This window comes from Vipera berus (genome assembly GCF_964194415.1).
Source record: "Vipera berus genome assembly, chromosome: 2".
Lineage (NCBI taxonomy): Eukaryota > Metazoa > Chordata > Lepidosauria > Squamata > Viperidae > Vipera > Vipera berus.
Window position 1 is genome coordinate 96,295,471 of NC_138203.1, and position 12,561 is coordinate 96,308,031.

Consider the following 12,561-nt stretch of genomic DNA (forward strand, 5'->3'; position numbering starts at 1 on the left):
AGGGAAATGTCTTTTAAGCAGTGTGTATTCTAGCTGAAGAGAGAGGCTTATGAAGTTTGTTCCACACCTAGTCTTAGAAAATATACCACAATTAGATTCTAGCAGGTTTGGTAAACGGTGCTCGATACTTTCAATGTATGTTTTCCCCCTACCTTATGCTGTAGAGTGCAGCATAATGTGGCCAGATCATCTACTGACAGTAATCCCAAAAGTCTCGGTTGCCATCATAACCACTGGACCACGTTTGTCATACGTGAGAAGAAGCGGCAGTCTCAAGCAAGGAGTGCAGTGGTGTTGTGAGACGGGGGGGAACTCTCACAGACAGATACCATGGAAGTCAGGCAGGTGAACAAAGGCTTTTGCTGGGTTACTGGAGGCCTTGAGAGAGCCGTTGGAGGCATTGGGAGGGTGGGCAGAGGTTTTTGGTGGGGGTGGTGCGGATGAGTATGTGCTGCAGACTACAGGTAGGCACATGCTATAGAGCAGGGGTCCCCAACCCTGGTCCATGGACCGGCACCGGGCCGCGGGATGCCAGAAATTGGGCCACGCAAACAAGCCACATCTGTGGGATACAGGGAGCACATGAAACCTTGCCCCCTCTGGTCTGTGGAAAAACCTCTCTCCATAGAACTGGTCTCGGGTGCTCAAAAGGTTGGGGGCTGCTGCTAAAGAGTGCAGGCAGATGGGGAGGCAATGGAGCATGAGATCCTCCACTGGTTCTTCCACAGGGGAAAAAAGGAGGCAGGAGCAATTTACAGGAGGAACTCGCAACTTTCCTTGCTGGCTTCCCCGCTGACTTCGTTGTCCCCACTGATTTTACTTGTCAGCAGCTGTGGCCCACTGCTACACTGTACTTGCAATCAGGGCCTCTGAATGCCCAAATTGTGATCACATGCCTATGGGGGTGCTGCAATGGAGGGAACTTACAAATGCGGATTAGTCAGAAGTCCATTTTTTTCAGTACTCCCGTAACTTTGAGCAGTTGCTGAATGAATGGATACAAGTGCTGGACCACATGTAGAATAGAATAAGACTGGATTATGTTAAAAATTTCCTCTACTCCTTTTAGACCTATCAGATCCCACCATGTAGGAAAAAGAAAGAGGAAAAGAAAAGAAATTATACAAAGGGAAAAGCAAACAGACATACCAAGTTCATACTGGGTCCTGCCTTTCCAAGAAGTAATGACTCCAGTAAACAGCAAAGAGTAACAACTTTACTGATGTCCACTTGTGATATGGCTTGGGAACACTTTTTGTGAACATATTTTAGACCATCTTCAACATAACGCGAAAAGAGTTCGAACAAATATGTTCTTGTTTCTTCATTGAGCTAAACAAAAATCAATATTGTCGTACAATTATTGTTTCCTCACCTAGTCAGAAAAATGTACATTTCATAAGAAAGCAAATCTGATATATTAGTGAATATAGTAAAGGTAAAGGTTCCCCCGCACATGCGTGCTAGTCGTTTCCGGCTCTAGGGGCCGGTGCTCATCTCAATTTCAAAGCCGAAGAGCCAGCGCTTGTCCAAGGACGTCTCTGTGGTCATGTGGCCGGCATGACTAGACGCCAAAGGCGCACGGAACGCTGTTACCTTCCCACCGTAGTGGTCCCTATTTTTCTACTTGCATTTTTTACGTGCTTTCGAACTGCTAGGTTGGCAGAAGCTGGGACGAGTAACAGGCGCTCACTATGTTACGCGGCACTCGGGATTCGACCCGCCAAACTGCTGACCTTCTGATCGACAAGCTCAATGTCCTAACCCACTGAGCCACCGCGTGAATATAGTATTGCACTCTAAAGTCTCCTGCGCTAATAGGTCTAGAGACAAAAATAGGACAAATGAGAAACAAAAGAAGGTACTGGTATGCCCAGAGGGAAGATACCTAAGTTTATAGCCGTTTTACAAAGCCATTTCAACAATGAAAAAGCAGATTATGGGAATTGAGAATCTCCTCCCTCCCTCCCTCCCTTCCCTATGCTGCCCATCCCAAGTTCTGGACACCTTACAACAATATAGGTAAGTTAAAAATAAATTGCATGGCCATCAAATATAACATGCTGATTGCCCAATGTAGCGTAACACCAAAGGCATGTTTGAAAAAAAAGAAAAACCAAGGCTTTTTTTTGTCATAGAACGCCCAGAATGGAGTTCCGGCACCTTTTTCGGATGGAACCCTGTAGGGTAGGCAAGGTGGGTTGTATGATGTGTGTGAGTTCCGGCACTTTTTTTTTTTTTACAAAAAAAGCACTGAGAAAAACATTCAATATCTGCTTGAATACCAGAACAAAAAAGGCCAAGGGTTCTTCTGGGACCAGTACGTTACATAAATGTGGGACCTATAACAAAGGTGGCCTCAGAGAATATTCGGTCTTAACAAAAATGTGCAAAATGCTTAGTTATTATTGTGTACTAGATAAAACATACTTTTTCTTCAAGGCCTGCCATCCATGTTTTGACATAGGGCATCCACTTCAATTCCTCTGGGTCAATGTATACCATTCCACATCGGCTTACTGTGGCAGGAGAAGCAACTCTTAAGTCTTCTACCTAAAATTCATAGACACTGCACCTGTTTCTAGTTCAGCATATTCTTAGCAAAGATAGCAATGCAGCTAAAGTTGGATCTTTGGTTCAGAAATAACATCTCTATTTCTTGGTTAATTGAGATTGTAATCCCAGACAGATATAAGCATTGTTGGCTTTCACAGCAAAGAGGAAAGCTTCAGGATTTCACCTTGGGTCTCTGAAGAAGGACTTCCAAATCTTTCATATTCTACCTCAAAACTCTAATCACACAAGAGTAAAAAAAAATAGGAAGAGATCCAGGGTACAGTATTTCTCAAATACAGTAATAACATTAAGGGAATGTTTATTCCAGTCTTGTAATTTTCATTAAAAAAAAACCAAAATAAAAATTTTCCAATGTTTAGAATGGAAAGAAATTATTTCCCATCCTGGAAGATGAAGTTATCGATATTTCCTTCTGCCCTATCAGCTTGAGTCAACAGCACACACTGGTTTGCTTCTTCCAGCAACAGAGGCAACTCATAAGATAGTCAAATTATGAAGTCATACATAATTTAAAAAACAACTTTAAATATAGGGCAGATGTAAAATTGTTGTTCAGTTGCATAACAATGCAAGCAAGGTTTTAGGCTACACAACATTTATTGCCTCATATAGAAGAAATACAAGAAACAAAAACTTTGAAAACAGCAATTCCCCCAGTGCTAAAATGTAAGAGACAAAGTTACAGCTCATTTTTATATTTTGAATAAGACATAGTTAATAGAGGCTTCCACGTTTATCCAAATCAAACTAGTTTTGAAGATCTGAACCACGATGCTGTTCTTGAGAAAAGCACTGAAACAAACCCAGTGAAATCCAGTGATACTCTGAATATAGCGTTTAGAAAATCCATTAAAACTAAGAATGTAAATTACCTCAAACATCATATGGATGGATGGCGTCAGTTTGATTCTTTCACTGTTAGCCAAACAAAGCATCTTGTTGTCATCTAGAACCGTGTTCAGATTTTCGATCCATAGTGCATCCACGGGTCCATCACTGATGATCCATTTATGATCTTCAGAGGTGTCAACTACAGCAGCTCGCACACTAAGTGCCATTAAGCCATCTTTCCATTCCAGGGTTAAATTGTTAACTTCACCATATAGCTCACCCATAGTTATTGATTTAGGATTCAGAACATATGTTTTAACTGGCTGGAAAAAATGATATTCCTCACCTGCTTTATGTAAAGTTCCAAGTGTATCTGCTAAAATTTGATAAACTGTAGTTTTTCCACCTCCTGTTGGTCCAACAAGCATGACCCCATGCCTTACCAGCATAGTTTCGTACAGCTGAATCACTTTACGAATCATGGTAGCTTCGGTCTGCAATCCTTTGGAAAGAATGGTATCTATTATTGTCGACTGTAGCACTCCATAATTATGTTCTGGGATTATGACACCAGGAAAAAGGTCAGATATAATTCCACTGAAAGAAATGAAGCACAAGAGATTTGCTCGTTTATTTACTTTGTTGGTACCCCATCACCACCAGTGCAAAATTTAAGCTATCAAAGAGAACATTTTACATTTCAACAAATGTGAGGATTTGCATTCTGTTGTTAATTCCTCTAATTCTCCTTTTCTTTTACCCCATCTCTCAACTGAAATGCTGACAGACATGGTTGGGTAAAAAACCAAACTGGGAATCATGGTTCTCTATTCCCCAACCATGGCCGGAGTACAAAAAATGGGCATAACAAGGTAGCTGTAAATATTCACTAGGTAAAATAAAAATCCCAGATTCAAAACTTTTAAGTTCAAAATTGCCTTGTCCTTGCCACCTCCATGTATTAAACTGAAGCAGTCAGAGAAACAATATCACAGAGGATAGCCAGAAATGAGAAATATTCATAATGAAATCTGGATTTCCACTTTACAGGAACTCACTCATCCAATATTGTCCTAAGAAGTAAATAAGTATGTATGTATGTATGTATTAAATTTGTTTGCCGCCCATCTCACCATGTGTGACTTATACTGCAGAGTATAACAGGATTCTGTAGCTAAGCAAATCTTTATCTGCTTAGTGTACATGGTAAAGGTAAAGGTAAAGGTTCCCCCGCACATGCGTGCTAGTCGTTTCCGACTCTAGGGGCCGGTGCTCATCTCCGTTTCAAAGCCGAAGAGCCAGCGCTTGTCCGAGGACATCTCCGTGGTCATGTGGCCGGCATGACTAGACGCCAAAGGCGCACGGAACGCTGTTACCTTCCCACCGGAGTGGTCCCTATTTTTCTACTTGCATTTTTACGTGCTTTCGAACTGCTAGGTTGGCAGAAGCTGGGACGAGTAACAGGCGCTCACTCTGTTACGCGGCACTCGGGATTCGACCCGCCAAACTGCCGACCTTCCGATCGACAAGCTCAGCGTCCTAACCCACTGAGCCACCGCGTCCCTTTTTTAGTGTACATATATGTTTGGAATCAACAGAAACAAAGGCACTCTTATTATGATTATACAGCTCCAGCTTGCTGGAGAAGACTCCTGCGAGTCCCTTGGACTGCAAGGCGATCAAACCGGTCAGTCCTAGAGGAGATCAACCCTGACTGCTCTTTAGAAGGCCAGATCCTGAAGCTAAAACTCAAATACTTTGGCCACCTAATGAGAAGGAAGGACTCACTGGAGAAGAGCCTAATGCTGGGAAAGATTGAGGGCAATAGAAGAATGGGACGACAGAGAATGAGGTGGCTGGATGGAGTCACTGAAGCAGTAGGCGTGAGCTTAAAGGGACTCCAGAAGATGGTAGAGGACAGGAAGGCCTGGAGGAACGTTGTCCATAGGGTCGCGATGGGTCGGACACGACTTCGCAACTAACAACAACAACAGATACACCTACAAAAATGTAGGACCGATTGGGTAATTTTTAATGGATATGAAGGCACAGTTGCTTGCCCTCTACATCCTTTTAGGAAAATTTTAAATCTGGGAATCTCCTGAATTTATACAGGATACTCATCTGAGCTTTCCTTGGGAAGAGAAAGGTATTTTAAAGGTCCATAGGGTCGCGATGGGTCAGACACGACTTCGCAGCTAACAACAACAACAACAACAACAGCTTCAACCTCTTGGCTGGATTATTACACTACAGTCATGATGGGATTGCCTTTGAAACAACAATAGACTAACTAATTGCAATCATACAGAATAGACCTTAAGATTGTTAATTCAGACTGAAGAATGGAATCAAATCTTTAGCATACTTATTGATTCACAATCCATTTCTGGATCTGGTTTCAAGTGCTGAAGAGTTTAAGGAAACCGTCTGTTTTCATTTTTGTTTCATTGTGGATCTTATAATGAAATAAAAAAGTAAGAATGAATTTTAAAAGTACCTGAACAAAAGAGCATCATCTGCAAGAAATTTTGGGAGATTCGAATCTCGTAAGGCTCTTATCAAAACCACATCTTCATTCAGGTTTGGATGCTCTCTCTTTAGTGATCTAAATTTACAGAAAACAGTATTTTAAGTTTATATTAACATTAGTATGTCAGTTACTTTAGACATATATGGAAATTGGAAGTTTATAAAGGTCTTCTCTAATAACTACAAAATCCTAAATTTATAGTTATCAGTTAAATATTGCTACGGGGTCAGTAAAACATGTTTTATTATATACCAATGTTGTTTCTCATTGTTAGGTGCTTTATATGTTTTGTTTCACAATCATATACAGATTGTTAAAACAGACGAATTAAACCCTCATAAAACAACTACAAATAATGGATTGTTCTGCTTATTATATAGCAAGTTGTACATACCTGTCATTAATCATGTCAATATAAAAATATACACTTTAGTGGCATTCATCAAAAGCTTTATTGCCCAGAAGTTACACGTAGAAATAATTTTATTTTCTATAAGTCCACTGTATAAAGCTTTTTCCTAACAATACGTGAATGTATCAGCCTCTACATAAAATTGCATTTCGCAGAACATGAAAGCCAGTTTGGTCTACTGGTTAAGGCATCAGGCTAGGAAGTGGAGACCGTGAGTTCAATCCCACTTTAACCATGAAAGCCAGTTGGGTGACTTTAGGTCAGTCACCCTGTCAACCCAACTCATCTCAAAGGGTTGTTGTGGGGAAAAATAGGAGGAAGGTATTTAGGGCCTGTTTGCTGCCTTGAGTTATTTCTAAAAAATAATAAAGGTGGGAAACAAACAAACAAAGAAACAAAAATATTTTACCCTGCCATGACCAGCACAGATTTGACAGCTCTCATTCCAAAATCATAGTGGTCTTGTTGGGAAAGCTGTTCACTACAGAGTTTATACATCTGGGTCATCTTCCTTGCAAGTATTTTACTTGATTCAAATCCCTCAGAATACAGAATAACCTGAAATATAAACCACATTCTTACAAAAATCAAAAATCCCAAGCATAACTAGATAACTAAAGAACCACTTTGGTCTGCTGGTTAAGATGCTGGCCTAAAAACCAGGAGAGAGTGAGTTGTAATCCTGCCCTGGGCCTGAAAGTCAGCTGGGTGACTTTGAGCCAGTCACTCTCTCTGAGCCCAACTCACCTGACAAGGTTATTGTTGTGGAGAAAAGAGGAGGAGGAAGGAATGTTAGATAGGTTCACTGTCTTGAGCTGTTAATAAAAGAAGTTAAAAAGGCAGGATAACTTGATTTCCTTATTGATAGGCCCCAGGTTGGGCGCGTTGGAAAGAAAGTTTCCATCTCCTTGAGTACGGGTTCCCCACAGGGCTGTGCCCTGAGTCCGCTACTGTTCACCTTGATGACCCACAACTGCTGTGCCAAATCTGCTACAAATCATATTGTGAAGTATGGAGACGACACGGCAGTGGCGGGTCTTAGCCGGGACGACAGTGAAGACGCTTATAGGGAAGAGGTGAAGGCTCTGGTGGACTGGCGCAATAAAAGTAACCTGGTTCTAAATGTTCATAAAACAAAGGAGATCATTGTAGATCTCAGAAAGAGCTGGCATAGCCATACTCCACTCAGTATCAAGGATGCACTTATAGAGGTGGTCAACAGTATTAAGTATCTGGGGTGTGTGTGCAGATAACTAATAATCTGAATTGGTCTCTCCACACGCCATCCTTAGTGAAGCGTGCAAACCGACGTCTACATTTCCTGTGTCAGATGAGGAGAGCACATTTTTCTCCTTCTGTCCTGGCCACTTTTTTACAGAGGCACGATTGACAGCATTTTAACAAACTGCATCACTGTCTGGTTTGGTGACAGCAGTGCCTCAGATAGAAAGTCCATACAGAGATTGGGTAAGGACAGCTGAGAAGACCATAGGAAGCTCACTTCCTGGTATTCAGGATGATCTTATAAGCACTAGGTGCTTACAGCTCAAAGCATTGTTAGAGACTCCACACACCCACTTTATGGTCTGTTTCTGTTGCTCTCCTCTGGGAAGAGGTTTCAAAGTATTTCAAGCAGGACTACCTGATTCTGTAATACACGGCCAATTCAGAAATAAACCTCTGTTTGGTTATCAATGACAGCCACTTGCAGATATAGAACTTTTATTATATACATTAGAAAACTACATTACATTACTTTTTCACATAATCACCATTCAAATTGAGGCACTTCTCATAACGTCTTACAAGGTTTGAAATTCCTTAGTAGCAGTTGCTTGGCGCCAAATCTGGGTTATGGGAGGGGTGTGTGTGTGATCAAAAACATCCCAACGGAACTGCTTAAAAAGTTCTTGGGTGCATCTAGCAGTGTGTGGGGGCGAGCATGATCGTGAAGCAACACCACACCAGAAGTGGTGCCATAGAAAATCCCGCCAAATGTGAAGATGCCAAAGGTGTACTGCTAGTGAAGTTCATGGAGCATGGTTCGACCATCAATTCAGACGTCTACTGTGAAATGTTACGAAAACTCAGACTAGCCATCCATAACAAGCCTCAGGGCATGCTGACTTCCAGCGTGGTGTCAGTTCCCGATAATGCTCGCCCGCACTTCCCAGTATCCATTCTTTGAGCAACTCAAAGTCAGTGAGTAGAAAAAAGGTAAAATAAATTATTAAATTTATAATTAAAATCTAAAGTTGAAATCCCTACTTGTGCTCTGGTCGTCTTGTTTAGTACAGTTAGTAAATCTATTAAATAATTAAACTGTTAAGAACAGATAGTAAACTTTTTTTTTAAGCAAAAGGCTAATATTAGCCTGATTAACAAAGTATATGAGAAATGCCTTTAATTAAACCTTTTAAACAGTTTTAATAATAGTAATAATAGTTTAAATTAATTATTAAAACTATTAGGTTGAATCCAAAGTGAGGGATTCAGATGGAATTGTTTGACCTTGGACCTGCTGTCTAGTCTTATACCATTTAGCCCAAAAATACTCACTGCCTCAAGGATCCCTTTTCAGAGCCTTCGTGGATTGGAAATCATGTTTTTAACTGCTTCTAAGCAGGAGGTGTGGAAAACATATTGGTCTGGTTTAGATAGGTTGGCTGGGCTGGGGAAAATACGTAAGCAATCGAATGATGGACCTGCTCTATTGTTGTTAATTGCTGCCACTGGCCCTAACAATAGGTATGGAAAAAGTACCTCTGCAATCAAAGCATAGTTTGGAACCATCATAGAAAATGGCCTGAAGAGTGCTTTTAGGTTGTCAGGTAACTCTGTTCGTCCAGCATAGCCAGGATTCATAGTAATGAAAGCCGCACAAGTCATAATTAATTTGATTTCGCGTCCTTCAAACATAAACCGAGTGACCTTTGGTAAAAGCAAGGGGGGGGGAAAGAAAGCCATTTACATTTATATTTACATCCAAATTATTGTCTTTATTTCAGTCATAGATCAGAACCTTCATGAATACAGTATAATTATACATAAAACATAAGATATTAATTTATATAAAACATAAAACCGTAATATCAGCTTATTATAAAAACAAAACAATGTATCTCAAAATTGCTGAACCCAAAGTTTAATGGCTCAGCATTATTTATTTCCATTATATACGTATTCCAATGTCTGTGCTGAAAAATAAAAACAAAGGAATTAATGTTTCAAAGTCACTCAAATCACATAAGAACAGCTAGTATCCCCTATATTTTCTATAAATCATCACAGAGTGTAACTCACTGCATCTGTTACGTATAGGAAGTGTTGAGTTGTAAAGAAATTTAGTTGGTTTAAGCAAGTAATAACTTGGAACGAAAGACACATTTCTTTGATGTTCTATCTCATTAACTCGTTTTAACACTTGGTTTAGCATGCCTAAGCCCGAAAGCCAAGAGAAATTGTGGTGAAAAGCCACATGAATTGAGTTCAGCTACAATGATAGCACCATACAGAATGGCAAGCATCATTCAATATGAAAGGCCAAACCTAAAAGGCACCAGGTTTAATTCTAACTAAAAATTAAACACGGTAGCCCAAATTTTTGCCTTGACTTTCAACAGATCAGTCTCAAGTCTTAAGAGTGCAGTTGGGGGGCTTGGAGAGTAGATTTTCGAAATGTGGACTAGATCTCATCTAGTAATAGAAAATAGACTGGATCCTGTAAAATAACTGAGAAACATATTCTGGGTACCTCTAGTTTGATAAAAACTCAATATAGCAGCAGATCTCTCCTAAGTATTTTGAGATATTACATGTTGTGTTCTTGTGGGAGATAAAAAAAATGAAAAACAATGGTTAAGTAACTGAATCGTTGGTCTTGCTCAATATCTCCCTTATTATTTGCTTAGCATATGGCACTGGTACACTGAAAGCCAGAAAGTCTACAATGTTATTACAGATTAGTTTGGCTACCTAAGAATGCTAGTTCATTTTTTTTCCATACTTGTGCGCTATCCAGGAAGCACTGCAGGAGACAAACCAGCTCCACACATAGATTGGCTAACAATGTTCTACGGGAGTATCAGCATCATCCGGGGCTTTTCTCTACTGATTTTGTCTCGTCTTCAGACAGGTCCAGCGCCAGTTGATTTCTTGCTATCACACAAAGCGCTATTAGTTTTCCACTAGGGTGGTACCTATTTATCTATTTGCAGTTTCGCATGCTTTCGAACTGCTAAGTTGGCAGAAGCTGAGGTGAGTGATGGGAACTCGCTCCCTCCCTTGGTGCAAGGGCTCGAGCTGCTGGAGTACCGAGAGCTGATCTTTTACAGCCAGCAAATCCAGAGTCTTTAAGCTGCTGAACCACTTCTTCTTCTTCTCCTCCCTCGTTTACAAATCAGCAATGACTTTTTAGTTTTTTGGGTTTTTTTGCAAAAGCTGGACCGTTCGATGTTTATCTTATTAGTGCTCCACTGAAAATGGCAATGCTCTCCTCAAACAACTTTATGTCCTGGATCAAAAAACAACAATGTCTGCACAGAGCAGGACTGCTAATCATTAATCAGCATCCTTTGAAGAATGAAAATCATGTCCTGTTAATGAATTTATATAAAAATTGAAGAGGGGTGGGGTAGAAATGCTTCCCTGGTTCACTCCTCTTGATACAGAGAACCAAAAGATGCTAATTAATACATTTACCTATTACATTTTTTAAAACAACAACAACGACACATGAAACATAGCATCTGCTACCTTTGCTGCTTTAGCATTCCTTATTGTAATCAGTTGTTGGGCAATAACAGACAGAACTTCAATATCAATTCGATTGAATTCATCAAAGCAGCACCAGGCTCCAGACTGTGCCAAGCCACTGAAGAAGCGCCCCATCATCTGAAAAAATAGGCATACACTGTTATTATGTTGTCTTAAAAGTTTATCCTCGGATCAGTTGTAGTTTCAAGTATCAACTCCTAAAGTGCGTAATGAGAGGGATGAATGCGCACATCCAAGTTGCATGAGGTCTGTGTTAAATCTCTGCATCATTTCGTCAAACTAACAGAAGCCTATTTCAACTTTACACTGGCTTGTTTGAATGTTTGGTGCCAACTGGCTCATTAGCCCAAAGCAAATTAGGTTTATTTAAAATGCAAACCATAGTTTGAAGCTGATTTATGAACAGTTTTGTGTGCTGCTATTAGACATTGCATCTAAACATGGTATTCTGATTTAATGGATATGGTTACATTGCTTTATCCCACCTTCAAAGAGAAATATGAAGGAGAGACTCAAAACTGAAACTTAGTCCAAAGAACTAAGAGGCAGGTGTGGATGCTTTCATAGTTCTTTCCATCTTTTTTTAATGGCATCAAACGTCTTTCCCCACCATGCTTCAGCACTTCTTTATAACACTCCACAATCTACAGCAACCATGCCAGGCTTTTTATATCTGACTGTGGATGATTTAATTCATAAATATTTATATGTAGATGTTAAAAGCATACTTACTCTTAGAATCTATACCAGCAGTTCAATAGATGCAATTACTGAGTGACCTAATAGACGCTGCTGTCATTTTCCACTCACTTTATGCTAAAATTTGTTTACCCCTTTGGGGACTAGGTTAAACGTTTGTACTGATTGCTAACCAGTGCTAAGGGAAAAAAAAGCAAAACAACAAAACAATTCCAAGAGTGACTGATGCCCTGTAAGGACTCTCTCTAATTTGCATTTATTCTTCATCCTTCCAATGATAAAAGAATTAGCAACACTCATAAGTTCCGAACAATGCAGAAAACATGTATGTAAATCAAACAATTATGTATTTGAATATTTAAGGAGCAGATTCTGGCTTATTTAATAAACCAAGATTAGGCATCACATCTAAAGAAAGCTACTGACCTTGCTATGATCATTATGAAAGGGACTGAACAGACAGACGGATCGAATAATTGGACAATAACCCAATTTGCTGTAATTAATTCTGCTAGAAGAATCGTTAACTTGAGAAATAATTTCTTTAAAATTCTATCTTACCAAGGGCCACTGATGTTTAATTCTCCATAAAATTATTGTTGTTTTGTTTTTTTCTTTTACATAGTTTCAAACTCGCTCTTTTATTCAATTCTCTCATTCTATTCTAGCTAAGGTGTCCAAAGATCGATCAGTTAAGCACTGGATGAAAATGACTGGCTCATCTTTGAGATTA

At 39.9% G+C, this 12,561-nt stretch overlaps 1 protein-coding gene across 1 annotated transcript in view; it reads right to left on the reverse strand.

Annotated features, from left to right (window-relative positions):
- DNAH6 (dynein axonemal heavy chain 6) overlaps positions 1-12,561 on the reverse strand; it is a gene marked incomplete at its 5' end in the record, with an annotated part of 184,661 nt that overhangs the window by 123,690 nt on the left and 48,410 nt on the right. The window contains 7 exons of the mRNA XM_081318905.1: positions 1,150-1,332; positions 2,431-2,553; positions 3,450-4,005; positions 5,909-6,016; positions 6,763-6,911; positions 9,117-9,284; positions 11,109-11,246. Coding sequence (XP_081175031.1) covers positions 1,150-1,332; positions 2,431-2,553; positions 3,450-4,005; positions 5,909-6,016; positions 6,763-6,911; positions 9,117-9,284; positions 11,109-11,246 — 1,425 coding nt within the window. The remainder of the gene's footprint in view (positions 1-1,149; positions 1,333-2,430; positions 2,554-3,449; positions 4,006-5,908; positions 6,017-6,762; positions 6,912-9,116; positions 9,285-11,108; positions 11,247-12,561) is intronic.